The 26,063-nt window shown below is 51.7% G+C and overlaps 1 protein-coding gene across 3 annotated transcripts in view; it reads right to left on the bottom strand.

The window, feature by feature from the left end:
* Positions 1–50: 50 nt before the first annotated feature.
* Positions 51–26,063, bottom strand: part of GRN (granulin precursor) — a 164,850-nt gene continuing 138,837 nt past the window's right edge. The window contains exons 2-14 of one of the 3 annotated variants that reach the window (XM_050763096.1): positions 8,312–8,344; positions 3,849–3,993; positions 3,600–3,725; positions 3,400–3,484; positions 2,813–2,925; positions 2,576–2,711; positions 2,353–2,462; positions 1,993–2,119; positions 1,696–1,793; positions 1,363–1,608; positions 905–1,138; positions 582–812; positions 51–492 (exon numbers count right to left, since the gene is read on the bottom strand). In XM_050763096.1, coding sequence (XP_050619053.1) covers positions 355–492; positions 582–812; positions 905–1,138; positions 1,363–1,608; positions 1,696–1,793; positions 1,993–2,119; positions 2,353–2,462; positions 2,576–2,711; positions 2,813–2,925; positions 3,400–3,484; positions 3,600–3,725; positions 3,849–3,986 — 1,782 coding nt within the window. In that variant the 5' untranslated portion in view covers positions 3,987–3,993; positions 8,312–8,344 and the 3' untranslated portion in view covers positions 51–354. Of the gene's footprint in view, positions 493–581; positions 813–904; positions 1,139–1,362; positions 1,609–1,695; positions 1,794–1,992; positions 2,120–2,352; positions 2,463–2,575; positions 2,712–2,812; positions 2,926–3,399; positions 3,485–3,599; positions 3,726–3,848; positions 3,994–8,039; positions 8,508–26,063 lie in introns of those variants that run through there. The other 2 variants (XM_050763097.1, XM_050763095.1) reach the window with 2 other exon arrangements.

The following is a 26,063-nucleotide window of genomic DNA, read 5'->3' as shown; positions in this document are numbered from 1 at the left end:
CTCTGGGGCCCTGGGGAGGGCAGGCAGGGCGGCAAATCAGACACTTTTAAGAAAGTGTACAAACTTTATTGGAACTCACACACGCACACACACAAACACCCCTGTGGATAGGGAAAAGCACCTGGCCACAGGGTCCACAGAAATGGGGAGGGGATGGCAGCTTGTAATGTGGCTTTTGCCACAACCCCTTTCTGACAGGGAAGGCCTTAGATTGAGGCCCCACCTCCCATGGTAATAGGGAGCTCAGAATGGGGGCCAGGGAGAATTTGGTTGGGGAGAGGTGCTAGGGAGGCCTGAGCAGAGGGCACCCACCGAGTGGGGTACCGAGGGCTGCAGAGTCTTCAGTAGTGTCCCTCACAGCAGCTGTCTCAAGGCTGGGTCCCTCAAAGGGGTGTCCCAGCGCAGGGCCTCCCTGCGCAAACACTTGGCGCCCCTGGCTGCGCAGCGGAAGCCAGCAGGACAGCAGTGGCGCCGATCAGCACAACAGATGCCCTGGGTGGTCAGAGGGGGGTGAGAGGGTTGGATGAGGTGGGACCTGGTCCCTGGCCATACCCAGCCCCAGGGTGGGGGATGGCACTGACCTGGCGGTAGGGACAGCAGGCCCAGCCCCCTTGGTTGTCTCGGCAGCAGGTCTGGTTATCATGGCAGAAGTGCCCTCCCCCACACTCCACATCCCGCACACCCACGTGAGGGCTACGGGCCAGGAAGGTGGCAGGCTGGGCAGAGACCACTTCCTTCTCGCAGGATCGGGCCTTCACGTTGCAGGTGTAGCCAGCCGGGCAGCAGTGCTGGCGATCCTCGCAGCACACAGCCTGGCGGGGAAGGGAGCACAGAATGGCGTTACATTCCTGTCCCCTCGCCGGGCTTAGCTCCCCTATCCAGGGGCAGGCAGGGAGGTACTCACGTGGGGCAACTGGCAGCAGGCCCAGCCCCCACCCAGGCTTGGGCAGCAGGTCTGCCCCACTGGGCAGCTGGTGTGCTGGTCACAGCCCATGTCTCTGGGGTGGGATAAGGAAGCCTGGCGGGCAGGCATCTTCTCCAGTCCAGCCACGATCTCGCTTCCCCGCTGACACCGCCCCTCGGCTACACACGTGTAGCCCTGGGGGCAGCAGTGCTGGTGGTCCGAGCAGCAGACAGCCTGGGGGGTGGGCAGGAAAGGGCGTTCTAGGTAGCCACTATGTGGGGTGGGGCACAGTGCCGAGCCCCTACCTACTCCAGCCCGCCTCTCCTGCTTACAGCACCTCCAGCTGGGAACGAATCTGACAGAGCTGGGTGTCACCTACTGGCCATGCGGAGGGCGGAAAGCAATAGGAGTTTGGCCACCCACCTGCCCAGGCCACGATGCTGTCCCCTCCCATGTACCTCTGGGACTGGACAGCAGCCCCACTCTCCAGACATGAGTTGGCAGCAGGTATTGGAGGGGGGACAGCTGGTGACATTATCACAGGGGACATCTCTCTTCAAGGCTTGCGGGTCTGGCAGGCTGAGGTGAGCTAGGGTCTTCTCCATCCAGGACACCTGGTAAGTTCCCTGTTCACAGGTACCCTTCTGCGTGTCACACGTAAACCCCGCGGGACAGCAGTGTATATGGTCCTCACAGCACACAGCCTAGGGCAGATGGAGAAGGGCCAGTGGGCACTGGGGCCCAGTTGGCTGCCACACTGCTCAGCGCACCCACCCACCACCCCTGGGTACCTGGGTAAAAGGGCAGCAGCCCCAGGCCCCCGACTGTAGACGGCAGCAGGTATAGCCATCTGGGCAGCTCACCTCCATGTCACATTTCACGTCTCCCACTGTGAGGGAGGCAGAGAGGACAGATCAGAAGTGGCACTGGGGACCCTCAGCGGTATCCACCCTTTGCCGGCTCCACAGCTGGCACCAGGTGTTGAAGATGGAGGGCACCACTTACACCACCTTGCAGTGATCCTAAGGCCAGGCCTAAAAGGGAGGAAAGAGGGCCCCACCCCTGTATCTGTGCCCTGCCTCTGGTACCTGTTTGTGCAGGCAGCTTAGTGAGGAGGCCCATGGTAGTGTTCTCCTTGGAGAGGCACTTACTCTGGATCAGGTCACACACAGTGTCTTGGGGGCAGCAGTGCAGGTGGTCGGAGCAGCAGATGGCCTGGGTGGGGACGGGTGAGTCTTTGTCACTTCCAGGCTCAGCAGAGCACAGGGAGCAGCCAGGCTGATGGCTGGCACTGCCCCAATCCTCCACTAGGGGGTGGCATGAACCCTGCATCAGCCAGGCTCCCAGCAAGCAGCCAGCCAGCCCCATGTCCCAGAGCCCCGTAAGGTGCATGTCAGGGCCAAGTGGCTGGGGGCACACAGCCAAGCTGGCTCCAGCCCCTCACTCACATTGGGCATTGGGCAGCAGCCATACTTCCCACTGGGCAGCTCACAGCAGGTAGAACCATCAGGGCACTGGGACCGTGCATCCGGACACATGACTGAGCTGGACAAAGCCACTGGAAGAGAAGCAAGTGTGAGGGGCAGCCAGGGTGGAGGGAACTTTTTGCCACACTTGGAGTCAATGAGGCCCCACCCCAGCCCCTGGCTTGATGCTCTCCCACCTCCTCACCTGCCCTGTTACTCCTCTGGGCAGGGATCTTCTTTGCCAGTGGGTGGGTGCCCGTGGGTGTGATGCAGCGGGTGTGAACCAGGTCGCAGAAGGCACCATGCGGACAGCAGTGCACCCTGTCTTCACAGCAGGAAGCCTGAGAAAAAATGGTCCTGACTCCGTCTTCACCCCTTGCTCCTGGCCCCCACCCTCTGCCCCCACCTCCCTCCACGTACCCCCGTCTCCCCAGATTTGTACCTGGGGCATGGGGCAGCACCCCCAGGAGCCATCGACCATAACGCAGCACGTGGAGAGGTCCGGGCATTCAAACTGACTATCAGGGCACTGGACGGCACCCACGGAGTTGTTACCTGTGGACAAGGTGACCCGGGATTCTACCAGCCCACTCAGGGAAGGTGACTGCCCCATCGCGCACAGAGCTGGTGGCACCAGGGCCTGCAAGCCCAGCTACTGGGGTTTGGGGGTGACACTAGGGCTCAGTGATCTCCTAGGCATGCCTAACTCACCCTCCTCACAATCCAGTCCCTCCCTCAGCAAGATGGCATGGGGAAGGGGCACCCACTGATGATGGGTTGGCATTAGATCGGCTCAGCTTTACCTTTCCCCACCCCCACAATGCCTGGACTTGGAGTCTTGCACTTTCTCCTGCCCCTCCTATCCCCAGTGCTGCACCTCTGTCTACAGCAGGGGTGTTGCTTAGTACAGATGCCACATGAATGAGGGCACGAGGGCAGGAATCGGGGCTGCCCCGCCAGCTGGGCTCCTGGGTTCCAGGCTCTACATGCTGCCCGTCTGTCTGCCCTGCACCCACATCCCGGCTGCACCTGATCTTTGGAAGCAGGATTGCCCATCTGCACTGCAGTGGAAGCCCCGTGGGCAGCAGTGATGGCCATCCCCGCACGCCACGGCCTGTAGGACACAGAGAAACCGGCATTGGCAAGGCCCTTTTATCTGCAAGTGGGAGACTGCAGGAAAAGCATCAATGCAGACCTAAGCCCCTCCATCGGGCTGATGGCACGCTCACCTCTGGGAAGGGGCAGCAACGGGAAGTCCCTGAGACGGTGAGGATGCAGGAGTGGCCAGCAGAGCAGTGCGCACCAGCCTGGCAGGGGCCGCCCAGATGCCTGCTCAGTGTTGTGGGCCATTTGTCCTGGAAAGACAGGGGAAATGATACACCACAGACTTGTGCCTGGCATCCTCCTCTGGCCAATCCAAGATGACCCTCTGGGAAAACCCAGGCTGCCAGCTTTTGCCTAGGCTGAGGGGCACTCACCAGAAGGGGACTGCAGCAGCTGTAGCTGGCTCCTCCGGGGTCCAGGCAGCAGGCCACAGGGCAGAACTGACCATCTGGGCACCACGTTCCAGCCACCAGCCCTACTGTTAAGGCCACCCAGCTCACCAGGGTCCACATGGTCTGCCTGCAAAGTACCAAGGAACATCTGGCAACTGCTTAAGCCCGTGCCACCCTTGATTCTAGGGCCACTCAGTACCCCAGTCCCAGGCCAAGGTCCTGGCCCGGGACTGCCTGAGCCTTCTCAACACCTCCCTGTCCAGGCAGGCAGAAAGCTGCAGGGGCTGAGAGTCAGCTTCCTACAGAGCCCTGTGTGTGACACATGCCCCAGCACGTGCAGACCTGTGAGCATGAATGCTGACATGCGTATATGTGTGGGCCTGAGTCCCCAGCACATGGTCTAATGCCTGGGCCTCACTGGGCAGGCTTATGAGAGTCACGAAGACGTGATTTTTTTTGGTCTGATCTGTGCAGATGTGGGCCACCTCTGGGGTGGGGGGGAAGGCATCAGTAGCCATGGGAGAGGACAGGGCTGGGGTGCAGGGAGGGAGGCCCCCCAGGAAAAGCCAGGGTTCCCCTCCAGATGCCTCCTTGCCTGACACTGTGTTCATACCTGCACCCCACTAAGGCCTTGCAGGAAGCGGCCACATGATGACATGGGAAACCACAGGGGTGAGAAAGTTGTGAAAAAGGAAGTATGGTGGCCAGTGGAATCTGGGCTGCCTTCCCCAGAGGCCAGTCACCACCTGGCCATGAATGTCCCCTCCTCACCCAGGGAAGGGGACACAGAAGCTGGGTCAGCCTTTGAGATACCTGTGTTCTGAGGGTAAGCCACACCACCAGGGCTCTCTGAGATTCCCCAAGCATGCTAACCCCCACCCCTGCCTCTCCATCTATTCTGGAAGTAAAACCCAGCCACATGTGGAGAGAGACCACGTGTGCCCACTGGGCTGCCCATCTGAGTCACCAGGAGGAACTGAGCCTTGAGTTTCTGTGGAGAGCAGCCTCTCACTTCCTAAACAACTCTTCTCCCAGGCTCATCTAGCCCAGCTAGCTCAGTGGGGTGGCCAGAGAGGTAACTCGTCCTGAAGAAGCAAAAACAGTAATGTCTGTTGAGCCTCTTGGGAGCCAGTTACAAGACTCTGCATTATTTTATTTCTTTGCAACAACCATCCAAAGTAGTAATTAATACCCTTACTTTACTTTTATTTTTAGAGATGAGATATTGCTATGTTGCCCAGGCTGGACTCAAACTCCTGGGATCAAGCAGTCCTCCAACCTTGGCCTCCCAATTAGCTGGGACTTTGGGAGCGTGCCACCAAGCCTGCTCACCCTTTTTTTTTTTTTTTTTTTTTTTTTTTTTTTTGAGATGGAGTCTTGCTCTGTTGCCCATGCTAGAGTTCAGTGGCATGATCTCGGCTCACTGTAACCTCCACCTCCCAGGTTCAAGCGATCCTCCTGTCTCAGCCTCCTGAGTAGCTGGGACTACAGGCACCCGCCACCATGCTGGGCTAATTTTTGTATTTTTAGTAGAGAGGGGGTTTCACCATATTGGTCAGGCTGGTCTTGAACTCCTGACCTCAGGTGATCCACCCGCCTCAGCCTCCCTAAGTGCTGGGATTACAGGCTTGAGTCACCACACCTGGCCTCACCTTTACTTTTTTGTTTGTTTGTTTGAGACGGACTCTCCCTGTCTCCCAGTCTGGAGTGCAGTGGTGCTATCTCAGCTCACTGCAAGCTCCACCTCCTGGGTTCACGCCATTCTCCTGCCTCAGCCTCCTGAGTAGCTGGGACTACAGGCGCCTGCCAGCACGCTCGGCTAATTTTTTGTATTTTAGTAGAGACGGGGTTTCACTGTGTTAGCCAGGATGGTCTCGATCTCCTGACCTCGTGATCCACCCACCTCGGCCTCCCAGAGTGCTGGGATTACAGGCGTGAGCCACCACGCCCAGCCACCTTTACTTTCAAAGGAAGAAACTGAAGCTCAGAGATGTTAAGTACAGTCAGCCCTCCGTATCCAACCAGAGATCAAAAAATATTGGGTGTGGTGGCTCACACCTCTAATCCCAGCACTTTGGGAGGCCTAAGTGGGCGGATCACGAGGTCAGGAGTTCGAGACCAGCCTGACCAACATGGTGAAACCCCCATCTCTACTAAAAATACAAAAATTAGCCATGCGTGGTAGTGCACACCTGTAATCCCAGCTACTCAAGAGGCTGAGGCAGGAAAACGCTTGAGCCCAGGAGGTGGGGGTTGCAGTGAGTGGAGGAGATCGTGCCACCATACTCCAGCCTGGGTGATAGAGCGAGACTGAGATTCCGTCTCACAAAACAAAACAAAAACCCCAGAAAATGTTACATTGTTGCTGAGGTATACTATGTAGTTAGGCTTAGGATGGGTGCATCTATACTGAACATGTACAGATTGTTCTTTCTTATTATTCCCTAAACAATTCAGGATCACAACTATTTACATGGCATTTCTTTTTCTTTTCTTTTTTTTTTTTTAATTTATTTATTATTATTATACTTTAAGTTGTAGGGTACATGTGCATAACGTGCAGGTTTGTTATATATGTATACTTGTGCCATGTTGGTGTGCTGCACTCTTTTTCTTTTCTTTTCTTTTCTTTTTTTTTTTTTTTTTTTTGAGACGGAGTCTTGCTCTGACGCCCAGGCTGTAGTACAGTGGCGCAATCTCAGCTCACTGCAACCTCTGCCTCCCGGGTTCAAGCAATTCTCCTGCCTCAGCTTCCTGAGCAGCCTCCTGAGTCTGCTACCACACCTGGCTAATTTTTGTATTTTTAGTAGAGATAGGGGTTTCACCATGTTGGCCAGGCTGCCAGTCTCGAACTCCTGACCTCAGGTGATCCACCCACCACAGTCTCCCAAAGTGTGGGGATTACAGGCATGAGCCACCGTGCCCAGCCAACATGGCATTTCCATTGTATTAGGCATAAGTAATCTAGAAATGATTTAAAGTATGTATAGGTTATATGCAAATATCACACCATTTTGTATCAGGGACTTGAGCACCCACAGACTTTGGGGTCCTGGAACCAGTTCCATGAAGATACCAAGGGACACCGATAACATGTCACACATCAGGTCATGGTGACGACAGGCTTTGATGGCCCCAGAGCGTATTGGACCTGGGTTAATATCACTAGTGGCACAATGGGCAGTGCCTGAGAATGGACCCCTACGCCCCAGGGGGATAGGTGCAACAGGTACGACAGAAACAGGGACTGCCTGGAAATCGCACTTGAGTCCTAATCCTGGAATTGCCAACTGTGAGGGCCTGAGAAGTTGCTCCCTGTCTGTGCCTCAGTTCCCCCACAAGTCTATGTGTGGATACCATTGGAGGGGGGAAGGGCAGGAAATGTCACCCACCCAGTCACTCACATCCTCTCTGCTCCAACTGGCTTTCCACAAGTGCCCCTCCCCTAACTCAGCATCCCGAAGCGGCCACCTCCTGGACAGATAAGGATGAAGTTGACTGGTCCTGGACGGTGGACCCTCTCCTCAGCCCCACAGCTCCCAGGCAAAGCACCTGCAGCTGGCACCGCCTACTTCCTGGGTGTTCTCAGCAGGCTGTCCGCTGCCCTGGCTTGCTGGGAAGGGGAGTCTGTCTGCACAGGAGTGTTCAGCTCTCTGGTGAGTTACCTGTGCATGGTCCCTCCTGTTTACCCTGAGTTGAGGGAGTATAGTGTATGCTTCTACTGAATACATGCACACGCATACAGAAACAGGGATGAGGAGGCGAGTCGCAGTCTCTCACGCCACCCTACACCGCCAAAACAGCCAGAGGGGACAGCAGCCTCTTCAAGACCCTAGCTCCGTTATCTTCCACTAGGTGGCAGCCCCCAACTCCGAGTGCCAAGGGGAGAGGAAATTCCCAAAAGGGGAGCCAGCCTAGCTGCAACTGAGCAGGAAAAAGTGGCTGGGAGAGGCGGAAGTTAGCTCGTCCCACCCCCAAAAAGAGGAAGTAAGGAGGAGCCAGACCAGGTTCAGTCACCACTCCCAAGTCCCTACTACCTTCGAGAAGCCAAGGTTTCAGGTCCCGTTCCCAGGCCCTCGGAGCTCCCAGCCCAGGGTCGCGCGCCCCTCCGGCTTCAGGCCGCCGCGGGAACCACCCACCACCACCACGAGAGGGAAAGAAGCCGGCACCTACCGACAGGGGTGGAGCTGAGTCAAGAATGGTGTGGTCCCTGCTTTGGGGGAATGCTGGGGAGGTAGAAAGCCCCCTTCTAACAGAGGTCACTGCAGTTACTGCTTCCTCTTTCCCATAAAACTCCCTCTAGTGTATCAGAACCCCCAAGGAGTTTCAATAAGCGGTTCTTGTCTTGTCTCCGGCTGAGACTCCCGGGGAACCTCAAGCTCACATGGCCCTGGCCGGGCCCCTGGGCAGGAGCAGGCCAGAGGTGTGCGCGGCCGCCCTCCTACCTGCGTCCGGGTCCGCGGTCCCTGGGCAGCAGCAACCGGGCAGCGCTCAGACTACAGATCCCAGCGCGGTGACCCGCCTACCTCAGTTTCCATTGGCCAGGGATCAGGGCTGCCGCACTCCCATTGGCTACTTATCAATGTGGAGGTGGGGCCAGCCTGGAATGCTGTGTTTCTTTTCTACTCAAATCACTCTCCTCCCCGCTTCCTCTCGCCCCACACCCCATTTCTAGGGATCATGTGATTGGAGAATCATGTGACGCCGGGCCAGCCTCAGCAGGGCAGCTGGTGCTCGTCGCCTTCCTTCACCCATCCTGCAGGTGCCTGGGGGAGTTTGCTAGAGATGATAGCGCGTGTCTGGGGCATTGACAGTGCGAGGGACTGTTATGAATTGGGAATATTTGTGCTCCTCTTTCTATTCTTTTGTTTGTTTGTTTGTTTGTTTGTTTGTTTTGAAATGGAGTCTCACTCTGTCGCCAAGCTGGAGTGCAGTGGCACGATCTCGGCTCACTGCAACCTCTGCCTCCCGGGTTCAAGCGATTCTCCTGCCTCAGTCTCCCGAGTAGTTGGGACTACAGGCGCGCGCCACCAAGTCCAGCTAATTTTTGTATTTTTAGTAGAGACGGGGTTTCACCATGTTGGCCAGGATGGTCTTGATCTCTTGACCTCGTGATCCGCCCGCCTCGGCCTCCCAAAGCGCTGGTATTACAGGCCTAAGCCACCGCACCCGACCTTGTGTGTTTGTTTTAGAGAAAGGGTCTCGCTCGGTCGCCCAAGCTGATCATAGCTCACTGCGGCCTGCAACTCCTGCTCCCAAAGCGATTCTCCTACCGCAGGCCCCCGAGGAACTGGGATTACAGGTGTGAGCTACCGGGCTCACTCGCTCCTATCCTATCCTATCCTGCCCTGTCCTGTCCTGCCCTATTCTGCAAACTCGGATGACATGCTAGGCAGGGCCCAGAGTGAGTTGAAGAATGGTTTCCAGGACAAAGATAAACAGCCCAAAAGCCCTTTCCTCCAGGTGCTCAGCAGGACAGGGGGCAGGGATTGGTGGGAGACAGTCTCAGGCTGAATCTAATTTAATATACAAGGTCGTGCGCCAGTTGCCAGGTGTGGGGAGAGGAAGTAGATTGTCTACAGGTGGGGAAGAAGATATTTCATTCCACCTTAGAAGCATCTCCTTGAGCTGAGTTTGGGAAGATTTTAACTGGCAGGTGGAGGAGGTGGTGTTGGGAAGAGCCCTGGGAAACCAGATGGGAAGGGCAGGCTTGGCAGGGATTGAATGCCATGTTCAATGCCAGTGGGCTTCAGGAGCTGCTAGGTGCCTGGCACAGGCAGGGCTGTGGCGGGGGCTGTCGAAAGGGAAGTGGCTTCCTAGTCTCCCCTGGCCCTGCCTTCGAGGAATTGATATGGGAGGGTGAGGAGAGAAAATGTACCACAGAACGCATTAGCCAGTGACGAGAGTCAGGCTGCTCGGTGCCAACGGGCCTGGGCCAGGCAGAGATGGGTGATGGGAGATGGGCCAGGAGAGAGGAGAGGCCCAGGGAAAACCTGGTACTGGGCTGTGGAGGAAGGGCAGTGTCTGCACAGGGGATGGAGACTGCTGCAGCCTGAGCAAGACACTGGAGCTGAGGGTGAGGCGGGGGCAGGGGGACAGCTAGCCAAGCTCAAGGCAGCAGAAGTTGGAGCAGGGAAAGGGTGCCAGCCAAGCTGTGGAGTCGTGTGGCAGGGGTTCTAAGCCTGGAGTTAGAGCAGACCCAGACAGCGGATAAGACACCTGGCCTGCTGAGGACCTAGGACTAGTCTGTGCCCTGGTGACACATTTGTGCTTATTTTCCTTCCTGTGTATCTTGAGACTAGGGAGTATAGTTTATGCTTCTATTGAAACACACACACACACACGAAACTTTCATGAAATGTTAGGTGACTCCATCAATGAACCTATTAATTACAACCACCCAGAACCAGAAAAAAAAATACAGGTAGAAAAAACAAAAAAAACTAAACAGACTGAAACAAATATCACAAAGTCTAATCGTCAAAGCCGTGATTCTTGAGCAGCGGCAATTTTGCCAGCCAGGGACATTTGGGAGTGTCTGGAGACAATCTGGGTTGTCACAACTCAGGGTGGAGGGACACTAGCATCTGGTGTGTAGGGGCCAGCAATCCCGCTAAACATCACTCAACACACAGAACAATACCACACAACAAAGAAGTATCCTGCCCAAAAGGTCAATAGTGCTGAGACTCAAAAACCTACTTTACAAATGTTTCTCTCTCTATTTTTTTTTTTTTTGAGACCGAAGTCTCACTCTGTCCCCAAGGCTACTAGGGCCACTCTGTCCCCCTAGTGCAGTGGCGCGATCTCGGCTCTTGGCAAGCTCCGCCTCCCAAGTTCACGCCATTCTCCTGCCTCAGCCTCCTGAGTAGCTGGGACTACAGGTGCCCGCCACCGCGGCCGGCTAATGTTTTGTATTTTTAGTAGAGACGGGGTTTCACTGTGGTCTCGATCTCCTGACCTTGTGATCCGTGCGCCTCGGCTTCCCAAAGTGCTGGGATTATAGGCGTGAGCCGCCGCGCCCGGCCTTTTTTTTTTTTTTTTTTTAAACTGCAGAGGGGTAAGGTGCCGTGATAACAAGGTCTGTAATTCCCTACTCGGGAGGCCAAGGCAGGAGAATCGCTTGAACCCGGGAGGCGGAGGTTGCAGTAAGCCGAGATCATACCATTGCACTCCAGCCTGGGTGACAGAGCAAGACTCCATCCCCCCGCCCTCCCAAAAAAATTAAAGTGTGCAACTCAGTGGTTTTTAGTGTTTTAACAGAGTTATGCAGCATCACTACAATCAGTTTAAGACCATTTTTATCACCGCAGAAGGCAGCCTTGTGTCCTTTAGCAGTCACCTTCCCTAACCCTAGGCAACCACTGATCTACTTTCTATCTCTATAGATTTGGACATTCCATATAAATGAAATTTTACAATAAGTGATCTGCAACTGGCTTCTTTCACTTAGCATAATGTTTTCAAAGCTTATCACATAGCATGTATCAGTATCTCATTCTTTGTGTGTGTTTCTTTTCATTTGTTTGAGACAGAGTCTCACTCCAAGGCTCAAGCTGGAGTGCAGTGGCATGATCTTGGCTCACTGCACCCTCTGCCTCCTGGGTTCAAGCAATTCTCCTGTCTCCACCTCCCGGATAGCTGGATTACAGGCATGTGCCACGATGCCCAGCTAATTTTTGTATTTTTAGTAGAGACAGGGTTCTGCCATGTTGACCAGGCTGCTCTTGAACTCCTGACCTCAAGTGATCCACCCACCTCAATCTCCCAAACTGCTGGGATTACAGGCGTGAACCACCGCGCCTGGCCCATTTTTGTTTGTTTCTTTGTTTTTGAGACAGAGCCTTCCTCTGCCACCCAAGCTGGATTACAGTGGTGCCACCTTGTACTCAGACCCTCCCACCTCAGCCTCCTGAGTAGCTGGGACTACAGGCACACACCACCACTCCCAGCTATATTTTCTAATTTTTTTTCTTAATATGTTGCCTATTCTGGTCTCAAGCTCCCGGCCTCAAGTGATCCCGCTGCCTCAGTCTCCCAAAATGCTGACATTACAGATTACAGGCTTGAGCCACTGTGCCTATCTTCAACTTTTTTTTTTTTTTTTTTTTTTTTTTTTTTTTGAGACAGAGTCTTGCTCTGTCACCCAGGCTGGAGTGCAGTGGTGTCATCTCCGCTCACTGCAACCTCTGCCTCCCGGGCTCAAGCGATCCTCCCACCTCTGCCTCCCAAGCAGCTGGGACTACAGGTGCTTATCACCATGTCCAGCTAATTTTTGTATGGTTCTTGTAGAGACAGGGTCTTGCCATGTTGGTTGGCTAGTCTCAAACTCCTGAACTCAAGGGATCCTCCTGCCTCATCCTCCCAAAGGCCTGGGATTACAGGAGTGAGCCACCGTGCCTGGCCTATACAAGTTTTTGTGTGTACATGTTTTCATTTCTCTTGGGTATATACCTAGGAATGGAATTAGTGGATTATATAGTAATTCTATCTAGCCTTTTGTGTAACTACCAGCCTGTTTTCCAAAGCAGCTGCACTATTTTACATTCCCACCAGCAATGTATGAGGGTTTCAATTTCTCTTTAGCTTCATCCATGGTTATCTTTTGTTATCATCTGTCTTTCTTATTGTAACCATCCTAAGCCTTTAGTGTGGGCTGGCAGGCTGGAGACCCAGGAGAGCTGACGGTTAAGTCTGAGGGTAGCCTGCTGGAGAATTCTCTCTAGTTTGGGGAGGCCCATCTTTGTGTTTTATTCAGGCCTATCCACATTGTGGAGTATTGAGGGATCTGGCCAGCAGCCTGCAATGCAACAGGGCTCTCTCTTTGTCCCCAGGCAGATCGCCAGGTCGAGAAATAATAGACACACACAAGATAGTGAAAGCTGGGTCCAGGGGTTCACTGTCTTCTGGTCCTGCGATGCTGCCAATGCACTGGATATACCAGCATTTATTATTAAGTTTAGTGAGTGCGGGGGTAGGTTAGTGAGGGATTTAGGGTCATTTGATTATGAGGTGAGATGGTCACATGGGGATGAAGTAATTCTTTAACATAATATCTGTATGCAGAAGTACAGTATACAGAGATAAGAATTTACAATATAGTGTGTGCATGAGTAATTTCTAACAGAGCCTTAAAACAGAAACACCCATCCTGGCTAACACAGTGAAACCCCGTCTCTACTAAAAATACAAAAACTTAGCCGGGCGAGGTGGCAGGCGCCTGTAGTCCCAGCTACTCGGGAGGCTGAGGCAGGAGAATGGCGTGAACCCGGGAGGCGGAGCTTGCAGTGAGCTGAGATCCGGCCACTGCACTCCAGCCTGGGTGACAGAGCGAGACTCCGTCTCAAAAAAAAAAAAAAAAAACAAAACAGAAACACAGTCTCTTTCCACAACCTATGATTAGCAAGATATTAATCAGCAGTAACAGTTACAGTAAAAGCTGGTTACAAATAATCAATAGAAACAGGACGTGAAGCTGGACAACCGGTTAGACCAGAAATTCTCAGAAGGGAGTATGCCTTAACCTTAAAGAGGCCTAGAAGAGCCATGGCAAGATGAGGGCATTTATAGCCCTGTCTTATCCATATGAACAGGCTCCCCTCATGCGTCTGTTTATAGGCTCTCCACAAGGGTCGCATTCCATTCTCAGAGCTATGAACATCTGTTTTTCTGGGATAGGAATCTTGGTGATGTGAAACCTCCATGACTGAGCAACCACTCATAGGCTCTCTGCAGGGGGAAGCACATCGTGCGCTGTTGGCTCATACTGGCAAGTTCAACCTAGCATTGTCTTTACATAATCCTGCATGCAATTTTGTATTTACAATAATCAGGAGCATTTCATCTTTTATTCCATAGCAATAGTCTCAGAGGGTCTCCCTACAATGGAGGGCAATTTGCTTTACCCAAAGTTCACTGATTTAAATGTTAATCTAATCCAGGAGCACCATCCAAGTAGACACATTGTTCTACCATCACAGTATTATTTGCTGATTGTTTTTGCAGTATTTTCTTTCTTGTTGAACTGTAGGAGCTATTTATATATTCTGGGTATTGTGTATGTTGCAGATGCTTCCTCCCAATCTGTCATTTGTCTTTTGTGTCATTTTTATGTCATCTGAAATATATTGGTCAATCTTTTCCTTTGTGGTTTCTGCTTTTTTTTTTTCTTTTCTTTTCCTTTGCTTAAGAAATTACAGGAGCCAGGCACGGTGGCTCACGCCTGTAATCCCAGCACTTTGGGAGGCTAAGGCGGGTGGATCACAAGGTCAGGAAATGGAGACCATCCTGGCTAACACGGTGAAACTCCATCTCTACTAAAAATCCAAAAAATTAGCCGGGTATGGTGGCAGGCGCCTGTAGTCCCGGCTACTCGGGAGGCTGAGGCAGGAGAACTCAGGAGGTGGAGCTTGCAGTGATCTGAGATTGTGCCACTGCACTCCAGCCTGGGTGACAGAGCAAGACACCATCTCAAAAATAAATAAATAAATAAAAAGAAGAAGTTGTTACAGGGGGCCAGCCCTGGTGGCCTGTAATCCAGCACTTTGGGAGGCAGAGGTGAGCAGATCACTTGAGGTTAGGCGTTCAAGACCAGCCTGGCCAGCATGGTGAAACCCTGTCTGTACTAAAAATACAAAAATTAGCTGGGCGTGGTGGTGCATGCCTGTAATCCCAGCTACTCAGGAGGCTGAGGGAGGAGAATCACTTGAACCTGGGAGGCGGAGACTGCAGTGAGCCGAGATGGCACCACTGCACTCGAGCCTGGGCGAGTGAGACTTTGTCTAAAAAAAAAAAAAGTTACATACCAGCAGGCAGGCACAGTGGCTCACGCCTGTAATCCCAGCACTTTAGGAGGCCAAGGCCAGGGTGAAAGGATCACTTGAACCTAGGAGTTTGAGACCAGCCTGGGCAACATAGGGAGACCCCATCACAAATAAATAAATAAATAAATAAATAATTTGCAGGCGGCCAGGCATGGTGGCTCACGCCTGTAATCCCAGTACTTTGGGAGGCTGAGGTGGGTGGATCACCTGAGGTTGGGAGTTTGAAACCAGGCTGGCCAACATGGTGAAACCCCATCCCTATTAAAAATACAAAAATTAGCCAGGGGTGGTGGTACACATCTGTAATCCCAGCTACCTGGGAGGCTGAGGCACGAAAATTGCTTGAACCCGGGAGGCGGAGGTTGTAGTGAGCCAAGATTGCACCACTGCACTCCAGCCTGGGAGACAGAGTGAGACTCTCAAAAAGAAAAATAAATCTGGCAACCCTGAAGGCTGAGGCTCAAGTGAGGGCACAGAAACAGCCACCTCCCCACCCCCACCTCTTTTTCCCCTTACTGCCTGAGTCACCTCCATGTGAGCAATTGTTGCCTCAGTTCCAGGCGCCTGCCCTCATCATCAGGCACCTGACTGGTGTGCCTGTTGGGCCCCGCCTGGGCTCTCTGCCCCAAGAGGCCCCAAGGAGGTATGAGGGATAGGCTAAGCCGTACTCTGAAGCCTAGCCTGTCACAGGAGACCACCCCACTGTATAAGCCCAGAGACAGTCACTCGGTCACCTGTCCTTTCTGGGCTTTGAAAGGGTGGGAGAGGAGAGAGGGATGGGGACCAGGAAGCCAGGCTGGGAGCAGGGACTTGGAAAGAGGATTCTTGGAGAGATCTTGGGATGGGAGCTTTAAGCTGTTGCAGAAAGCTAGCCTGGAAGGGAGATTGGTGTTCAGTGCTTTCACAGATTACAGGAGATGAAACTAAGGCTCAGGAGGCTCAGGCTGAGGCCTCCTGACTGGAGGGCTTATAAGCTATAAAGTGCCTACACCAGGGTTCTGGGTCCAGGCAGGGCTGGCTTCATAGCCATGTGACGAGGGCCTTGTGCTCAGAAGCAGCCTGTGCTTTGTTTAAAGCTCTACAGGCTGGGTGCAGCAGCTCATGCCTGTAATCCCAGGACTTTGGGAGGCCAAGGCAGGATGACCACTTGAGCCCAGGAGCTCAAGGCTGCAGTGATCTATGATTGCAACAATGCACTCCAGCCTGGGCAAGAGAGCAAGACTCTGCCTCTAGGAAAAAAAAAAAAAAAAATTAAAGCTCTACTGCCACTGTCTTGAAATTCTTAATTTTTTTTTTTTTTTTTTTAAGACAGAGTTTTGCTCTTGTCACTGTGGGCGGAGGATTACCCAGGTGCCGAGGCAAGAGATTGAAGGCACAGACTGTTTCAGTATAATAAAGAAAATAGTTAGAATAAGAATAGTTATAATACAAATTAGATATAGAGATGATCACGGGCATTATAGATCATTAGTATAGACATTATTAATCGTTAGCTTTTAATATTACTCTTTGTTTTATTACTAATATAACCAAGGAATAACCGGCGGGTATAGGGTCAGGTGCTGAAGGGACATTGTGAGAAGTGACCAAGAAGGCAAGAGGTGAGCCCTCTGTCACGCCCGCATAAGCACTTGAGGGCTCCTTGGTCAGCAGTAATGCCAGTGCCTGGGAAGGCACCCGTTACTTAGCAGACTGCGAAAGGGAGTCTCCCTTTCTTTGCAGGAGTCAGGGAACACTCTACTCCACCAGCTTCTTGTGGAAGGCTGGATATTATCCAGGCCTGCCCGCAGTCATCCGGAGGCCTAAACCCCTCCCTGTGGTGCTGTGCTTCAGTGGTCACGATCCTTGTCCACTTTCATGTTCCTCCCGTACTCCTGGATTCCTCTTTGAAGTTCTTAGAAGATAGTGGTAGAAGAAATAGTGAAAGTCTTAAAGTCTTTGATCTTTTTGATGAATGCATAGAAGAAAACGCTGACATATGCTGCCTTCCCTCTCTCCTTTGGCTACCTAAAAGGGAAGGACCCCCTGTCCCATGATCACGTGACTTGCTTGACCTTATCAATCACTTGAACAACTCACCCTCCTTAACCTGCCCCCCTTGTCTTGTATGTAATAAATATCAGTGCACCCAGCCATTCAGGGTCACTACCAGTTTCCGCGTCTTGGTGGTAGTGGTCCCTAAGGTCCAACTGTTTTCTCTTTATCTCTTTGTCTTGTGTCTTTATTTCTTATGATCTCATCTCCGCACACGGGGAGAATACCCGCTAAGCCCCGTAGGGCTGGACCTTACATGTCACCCAGGCTGCAGTGCAATGGCGTGATCTCGGCTCTGCAACCTCCGCCTCCTGGGTTCAAGCGCTTCTCTTGCCTCAGCCTTCCGAGTCTGGGATTACAGGTGCCTGCCATCATGCCCAGCTAATTTTTGTATTTTTACTAGAGATGGGGGTTTCACCACATTGGCCAGGCTGGTCTCAAACTCCTGACCTCAGGTGATCCACCTGCCTCAGCCTCCCAAAGTGCTGGGATTACAGGTGTGAGCCACTGTGCCTGGACAAAGTCTTTTTGTTTGTTTGTTTGTTTGTTTGTTTGAGACGGAGTTTTGCTCTTGTTGCCCAGGCTGGAGTGCAATGGCACAATCTCAGGTCACTGAAACCTCTGCCTCCCAAGTTCAAGTGATTCTCCTGCCTCAGCCTCCCAAACAGCTGGGATTACAGGTGTGCACCACCATACCCGGCTAATTTTTTTGTTTTGTTTTATCTTTTTTATTTTTGAGGCGGAGTCTTGCTCTATCACCCAGGCTGGAGTGCAGTGGCATGATCTTGGCTCACTGCAAGCTCTGCCTCCCGGGTTCAAGCGATTCTCCTGTCTCAGCCTCCTGAGTAGCTGGAATTACAGGTGCTTGCCACCACGCCCAGCTAATTTTTGTATTTTTAGTAGAGACAGGGTTTCTCCATGTTGACCAGGCTGATATCAAACTCCTGACCTCAGGTGATCCGCCCATCTTGGCCTCCCAAAGTGCTGGGATTACAGGCGTGAGCCAATGCATCCGACCAGAGTCTTAATACTTTTGAACAAGGAGTCCCACATTTTCATTTGCACTGGACCTCCAAACTGTGTAGCCTGTCCTGGTCCTAGACACAGGTCACTCTCAGCCTCTGTCTCTCAGATTTAAAATGCAATGCAGGGAGGCTGAGGCAGCCATATCACTTGAGGTCAGGAGATCGATACCAACCTGGCCAACTTGGTGAAACCCCATCTCTACTAAAAATACAAAAATTAGCCGGGCATGGTGGCGGGTGCCTGTAATCCCAGCTACTCAGGAGGCTGAGGTGAGAGAATCACTTGAACCCGGGAGACGGAGGTTACAGTGAGCCGAGATCACGCCACTGCACTCCAGCCTGGGCGACAGAGAAAGACTCCATCTCAAAATAAATAAGTAAGTTTTTTAAAAAATTAGCCAGGTGTGGTGGCACATCCCTATAATCCCAGCAACTTGAGAGGCTGAGGCACGAGAATTGCTTGAACCGGGAGGCAGAGATTGTAGTGAGGAGAGATCGTGCCACTGCACTCCGGCCTGGGCAACAGAGCGAGACTCTGTCTCAAAACAAATAAATAAATTAATTAAATAAAATACAATGCAGATTGACAAGGAATTCCTTCTTCATTATAAAGATCCAATGGGATTAGAGATAAGAAAATGCTTTGTCAACTGAGAATGCACTAAAAACAGCAGGCATTTTTCTAGTTCAAGAAGGATCTGGGACTCGGGCCAGGTCTCCAGAAGCCCTCCCAAGCCGGACACAATCCCTGGCTCCCCAGGGGCTCCATCATTCTGGGCCAGCTCCCCACACGGCAGACAGAGATAGCACGAGCAGACAGGCTATGTCCTTTCCGAACTATTCCAACTCATGGGCGGTAGGGCTGGGGGCCTGCAGGGAATGCTCCATATCAGGACAGAGCATCTCCCTTTTGGCAGAAAGGGAAACCAGAGCTAGGGGTCGGGGGTTGCTGGGCTATAGGTGGGTAATGTGGGAGGAGAAGCAGGAACAGGCCAGTGCCCAGGCTAGAAGCTGTGGCAGGGTATTTGGGAACAGAAGTACTGGCCACAGTCAGGAGACCCATGTTCCTGTCCCAACATAAGCCATGAACTTGCCCAGTGACAGTGGATACACCACTTCCCTGTTTTGGTTTTCACTCAGTAACTGTTGTTTTTTTGTTTGTTTGTTTGTTTGCTTGCTTTTTAGAGACAGGGTCTTACTCGGTCACCTAGGTTGGAGTACAGTGGTATGATCGTGGCTCACTGCAGCCTTGAACTCCTGAGTTCAATTGATCCTCCCACTTAAGTCCCCGGAGTAGCTGGGACTACAGGTGCACACCACCGTGTCTGACTTATTTTATTTTATTTTTTGGTAGAGACGGGGTCTGGCTGTATTGCCTAAGCTGGTCTTGAACTCCTGGGCTCAAGTGATCCTCCTAAAATGCTGGGATTACAAGCATGAGCCATGGCACCCAGCCTCAATGACTGTTTTAACAAAGTGTCATATGCAAATTTTTTTTTTTTTTTTTTTTTTGAGACATGGTCTTGCTCACCCAGGCAGGAGTGCAGTGGCGAATCTCAGCTCATTGCAACCTCCACTTTCCAGGTTCAAGCGATCCCCCTGCCTCAGCTTCCTGAGTAGCTGGGACCACAGGTGCACACCACCACGCCCGGCTAATTTTTTGTATATTTGGTAGAGACAGTGTTTCACTATGTTGCCCAAGCAGGTCTCAAACTCTTGAGCTCAAGCAATCTACCTGCCTCAGCCTCCCAAAGTGCTGGGATCACAGGCATGAGCCACTGCGCCCGGCTACAATGCATTTTAATCAAATTATAACAAAAAGCAGCACCCTTGTCCTCTCACCTTTCCCATCCCAGACAGGCAGGTGGCAGGTGCCAGAGGACAAGAATCAGGGCTTTTCTGCAAGCCTAGCAGACGGGCTGGGAGCAGAGCAGACGGGCCTCTTCACTGCCTGCTGAGCTTGGATTCCAGCGTGGCCTCCTGCCAGCTGAGTGACTTTGGCTTATTTTTCTGACCCTAAATGCCCTCATCTGTAAAATGGGCTCATTGGAATGCCTGTCTCTCAGGGTGCTCAGGAGGCCTGAATGAGCAAAACATCTTGTGGAGTGCCTGGCACATCACAGTTCCTCAATAAACAGTCACTTCTTCCTCTCTCACTCCTATGTTTGAATGAATTTTGACCAGCAAATTGCACTTATTCAACACAGAGAAATTCGTTTTCCAATTAAGCTTTACAAAATCAATGATATAAAATTTGATCTTACTAGAGTGGAAAGAAAAAAAACCCAACCAAACCAAAGACAGAAACCCAGGTCCTCTAAACCCTTCCCAGCTCCTCCATGACACAGCCCCTGGGCCCACATCTGAGAACACTGTGTCCTTCCCCTGGGAGGGATGGCTACCGGGTCAGGAAGGCCCACGGGGAGCCAGGCCCCACTTGGTGGTCTGGCCAGTGTCCTGTGTCCCTGTGGGTGTGCGGAGTACCCTTCACCACCCTTTTCCTTTTGCTGAGGTTGAGATGGTTGGAGTTGTTTCACCTCTGAGTGGTCCCTGAACTGCTTGGGGACTGTAGGAGTTGGAGCCCAGCTGTTGTCAAGGGCAGCAGGTAGACAGTTTGGGTGGCGGCAGTGGAAGGACAGGCGGGTACTGTTGACTCTGGTTGTGAGAGCTGGGAGGAGGAGGAGAGATGGCAAGAATCAGGCCTGTGTTTCAAGTGCACAGTTCCTGTAACACTCTGGAGAGTGATCTCTATTCACAGGCATATGAGATGCTAAAGTCTTATCCAGTCATTAGCTAGGATGCAGTGGTGTTGGTGTCTGAGTGCAAATCAATCAGAGCCCAGAGTTTTGCCCACCTCACCAGCTCCACTGGATGCCGATGCCAGCTCAGCTCGCGGCCCTGATCCTCCCTCCCAGTCCTCCCAGCCCACCTGAGTGCCCCGGCCTTTCTCCAGGTGGGCCCCCTGCGAGTCAGGACATATCTGCTCCAACTGACTTGGATGGATTACTCAACTCCTCCAATACTCGGTTTCCTCATCTGTAAAATAACCCCTGCACGCCCTCCACACAGTTATGTGAGGTTCACATGGGATGATGGATGTGAAGAAATCTTGTAAACTGGCACATTAAAAACAGAGGAATTATTTTTAGGACATCAAAGGGGTTCCTCTTGTTAACCCAGTGGGGACCTGTCTCTGAAGCAATAGGCCAGGGCCTAGGTGAGGAAGCTGCCCCACCCAGAGAGCTCAGAGAGGTTGGCTCAGAGTAATCTCCAGAACCCACAGAAGGGCAGAGAGAAGTCAGCTGCACGGAGGACAGGAAGGGAGAAGGAGCGGCCCACCCCAGGCCCACTTTCCCTGTCATGCACTGTCACCACACCTCATCTCTCAGCTTAAACCTCGGCAGCCCTAGGAAGGAAGTGGGGCCAGGAGTACTATCCTTTCCATTTTATTTTTTATTTTTATTTGGTTATTTATTTATTTTTGAGACAGAGTCTCGCTGTGTCACCCAGGTTTGAGTGCAGTGGTGTGGTCTCAGCTCACTGCAACCTCTGCCTCTCAGGTTCAAGCGATTCTCGTGCCTCAGCCTCCCAGGTAGCTGGGATTACAGATGCCCGCCACCACACCTGGCTAATTTTTGCATTTGTAGTAGAGACGAGGTTTCACCATGTTGATCAGGCTGGTCTCGAACTCCTGGCCTCAGGTGATTTGCCCACCTCGGCCTCCCAAAGTGCTGGGATTACCGGCGTGAGCCACCCCACCCAGCCTTCTATTTTAAAGATGAAGAAACTGAGACCCAAGATGGAGACAAGGTCCCCTAATTCTCTGAATTAGCAGAGAAACCTGTACTCAAATACATATCAGGGGACTTTAATTCAATCTCTTCTGCTAGGATGATAGCTGGCATACTTGATTTCAGTGTTTTTAAAAGGTAGGTCCTGTTACTGTTTATTGAGATTTATATTGTGCCAGGTTCTGTATTAGGCTCTTTCATCTTTAACACAATCCTTTGAGGTAGGTACAATTATTATTCCCGTCTTACAGTGAAATAACTAAGGCTGGGCACTGTGGTATAATCCTGGCACTTTGGGAGGTGGACGCAGGAGGATCACATGAGCCCAGGAGTTTGAGACCAGCATGGGCAACATACTGACACTCCCTCTCTATCAAAAATAAACAAAATTAGCTGGGCAAGGTGGTGCATGACTGTGGTCCCAACTACTTGGGGCGGGGAGTGGGGGAGGGGGCTGAGGTGGGAGGATCGCTTTAGTCCAGGACATCGAGGCTGCAGTGAGCTGTGATTATGCCATGGCACTCCAGCCTGGGCAACACAGTGAGAGACCCTGACTCAAAAAAAAAAAAAAAAATATATATATATATATATATGGGCTGGGCGCGGTAGCTCACGCCTGTAATCCCAGCACTTTGGGAGGCCGAGGCGGGCAGATCACGAGGTCAAGACCATCCTGGCTAACACGGTGAAACCCCGTCTCAACTAAAAATAACAAAAATTAGCCGGGCGTGATGGCGGGCGCCTATAGTCCTAGCTACTCGGGAGGCTGAGGCAGGAGAATGGCGTAAGTAAACCCGGGAAGCAGAGCTTGCAGTGAGCGGAGATTGTGCCACTGCACTCCAGGCTGGGTGACAGAGCAAGACTCCGTCTCAAAAAAAAAAAAAAAAAAAAAAATATATATATATATATATATAAGCCAGGCGAGGTGGCACTCTCCTGTAGTCCCAGCTACTTGAGAAGCTGAAGCTCTAGGATCACTTGAGCTCAGGGATTCAGGCTGCAGTGAGCTATGATCATACCACTGCACTCCAGCCTGAGCAACAGTGAGGCACCGTTAAAAAAAAAAAAAAAAAAGGCCAGGCACGTTGCCTCATGCCTGTAATTCTAACACTTTGGGAGGCCGAGGCAGGCAGATCACCTGAGGTCGGGAGTTGGAGACCAGCCTGACCAACATGAAGAAACCCTGTCTCTACTAAAAACACAAAAATTAGCTGGGCGTGGTGGCGGGTGCCTGTAGTCCCAGCTACTCGGAAGGCTGAGGCAGGAGAATCGCTTAAACCCGGAGCGGAGGTTGCAGTGACCCGAGATCGGGCCACTACACTTCAGCCTGTCACCAAAAAAAAATAAGGGAAGTTAGGCAACCTGTGTGACCTGAGGTCACACAGCTGCAATGAATTCAGGTCTGGCCCTGATCCTGTGTTTGTAACCACCACATACCACAATACTCCTTTTATTTTATTTCCTTCTTTCTCTTTCTTCCTTCCATTTTTTTCTTTCCTTATCTTTTATTTCTTTTATTTTCTTTCTTTCTTTCCCTTTCTTTTCTCACTCATTTTTCTTTCTTTTATCTTTCTTTCTTCTTTCTCCTTACTTCCTTTTTCTTTTCTCTTCTTTCTTCTTTTTCTTTTTTGACAGGGTCTTGCTCTGTCACTGGCTGGACTGCAGTGGTGCGAAATTAGCTCACTGTAACCTCAAACTCCTGGGCTCAAGGTGATCCTCTTGCCTCAGCCTCCTGAGTAGCTGGGACTACAGGCACGTGCCACCACATCAGGCTAAATTTTAAATTTTTTGTAGAGATGGGGCTCTCACTTGTTGCCCAGGCTGGTCTTGAACTCCTGGGCTCAAGCGATCCTCCTGCCTTGGCCTCCCTAAGTGTTGAGCTCCCTAGGTGTGAGCCGCCTCACCCGACCCCACAATATTTTTCCAATGTAAGCTCATGTGACATCCTCAGCCTCTAACATGAATCCCTCCCCTCCTCCCAGCCTGCTCTACCCTCCCTTGACCCTCACCATGGGTTAATCTCTATTGTGTTCCTGGACTCCCTAGTTGCCCTCTTTTCTAACCCATCCCAGACATTCTATCACGTGACCCTGTTTTATTGTCCTCACATATGTCTTGCTGTCTGAAATGTCTAATTTACTTACTCATTTGTTTGGGTCCCCTGCACTAGATAGTATGAGCGTGGACTTTATGTGGCTTATTTGGCTTTCTCCCTGCTGTGTCCCAGGGCCTACAACAGTATTTGGCTCATGACAAACACTCAAAAAAAAAAATTTTTTTTTTTTTTTTTGAGATGGAGTCTCACTTTGTCACCCAGGCTGGAGTGCAGTGGCACAATCTTGACTCACTGCAACCTCTGCCTCCCGGGTCCTAGCGATTCTCCTGCCTCAGCCTCCTGAGTAACTGGGATCACGGGCGTGTGCCACCATGCCCAGCTAATTTTTTTTTGTATTTTTAGTAGAGATGGGGTTTCACCATGTTGGTTAGGCTGGTGTTGAACTCCTGACCTCAAATGATCCATCTGCTTCGGCCTCCCAAAGTGCTGGGGTTACAGGTATGAACCACCACGCCCAGCCCAAACACGCAAAAATTTTAAAAATAAAAATAAAAAAAGAGAAATGCTCAATAAACCAAAAAAAAAAAAAAAGGGAAGAAAGAAAGACAGAGATGTATACAGGTCTGGCCCACGTGCCAACTGTGTGTAGCTGTGACAAATCCTCCTCCTTCTGGGACACTGTGGCCCAGGCTCAGCCATGGCAGGGCCTCGCTGGTCTGGTGGTCAACTTACTTCAGACAGCCTGGGTCGCACTGAGAAGCCAGAACTTGCAGCCCCCGAGAAAGCGATGATGCTGCATGGGACTGGAGGGTGCCCGCTGAGTTTACGATCCTCTGCAAGTTTCTTTTTCTTTTCTTTTTTTTTTTTTTTGAGACGGTGTCTCACTCTGTCATCCAGGTTGGAGTGTAGTGGAGGGATCTCAGCTCACTGCAATCTCCACCTCCCGGGTTCAAATGATTCTCGTGCCTTGGCCTCCCTAGCTGGGATCACAGGTGTGCACCACCACACCTGGCTAATTTTTTAATTTTTAGTAGATACTGGGTTTCACCACATGGGCCAGTCTGGTCTCGAACGCCTGACCTCAAGTGATCCTTCTCCCTTGGCCTCCCAAAGTGCTGGGATTGCAGGTGTGAGCCACTGGACCTGGCCTCTGCAAGGTTCTTTTTTTTTTTTGAGACGGAGTCTCGCTCTGTCACCCAGGCTGGAGTGCAGTGGCGTGATCTCGGCTCACTGCAAGCTCCACCTCCTGGGTTCACACCATTCTCCTGCCTCAGCCTCCTGAGTAGCTGGGACTACACGCGCCCGCCACCTCGCCCGGCAAATTTTTTGTATTTTTAGTAGAGACGGGGTTTCACCATGTTAGCCAGGATGGTCTCAATCTCCTGACCTTGTGATCCGCCTGCCTCGGCCTCCCAAAGTGCAAGGATTACAGGCGTGAGCCATCACGCCCGGCCAAGGTTCTTAGCAAGATCAGCTTCAAGGTGTGCTTTGGGTAACACCTGTTTTGTAGCTCTCCTCTAAGATTCAGAAATGAAATTCATAGGTAATATAATTGTCCTACACACAGTTTTAGAAATCTGCATAAAGTTCAGGCTTTCATATAGAGGAAGAATAAAAGGAAAGTAATTTATAATAAATGTATACAAAAGCTCAGGCTTGACCACACAAAAGAACATACACTTAGGCTGGGCGCAGTGGCTCACGCCTGTAATCTCAGCACTTTGGGAGGCCGAGGCGGGCAGATCGCTAGAGGTCAGGAATTCGAGACCAGCCCAGCAAACATGGCGAAACCCTGTCTACTAAAAACACAAAAATTAGCCAGGCATGGTGGCGCATGCCTGTAGGCCCAGCTACTCGGGAGGCTGGGCAGGAGAAGTGTTTGAACGCAGAACAAGGAGTTGCTGTGGGCCGGGTGCAGTGGCTCACACCTGTAATCCCAGCACTTTGGGAGGCCGAGACGGGCGGATCACAAGGTCAGGAGATCGAGACCAGCCTGGCTAATACGGTGAAACCCCGTCTCTACTAAAAAATACAAAAAACTAGCCGGGTGAGGTGGCGGGCGCCTGTAGTCCCAGCTACTCGGGAGGCTGAGGCAGGAGAATGGCGTGAGCCCGGGAGGTGGAGCTTGCAGTGAGCTGAGATGCGACCACTGCACTCCAGCCTGGGCGACAGAGCGAGACTCCGTCTCAAAAAAAAAAAAAAAAAAAAAAAAAAAAAAAAAAAAAAAAAAAAAAAAGGAGTTGCTGTGAGCCAAGATCGCACCCCTGCACTCCAGCCTGGGCGAAAGAATGAGACTCTGTCTCAATAAAAAAAAAAAAAAAAAAAAAAAAACAAAAACCATGAATGCACACATCATCACTGGAGATGGAGAACATGAAATGCAGACTCGGTGCTGGCGTGTTGGGTTGGTGACTCAGCCCCATGGGCCAAGTGGCCACTGGGATGAGACTGTCTTTCTTTTTCCTAAC

This window comes from Macaca thibetana, chromosome 16, assembly GCF_024542745.1.
Source record: "Macaca thibetana thibetana isolate TM-01 chromosome 16, ASM2454274v1, whole genome shotgun sequence".
Classification (NCBI taxonomy): Eukaryota; Metazoa; Chordata; class Mammalia; order Primates; family Cercopithecidae; genus Macaca; species Macaca thibetana.
The sequence above is the reverse complement of the archived record's forward strand: the minus strand, read 5'-3'. Positions and strand labels throughout refer to the sequence as shown.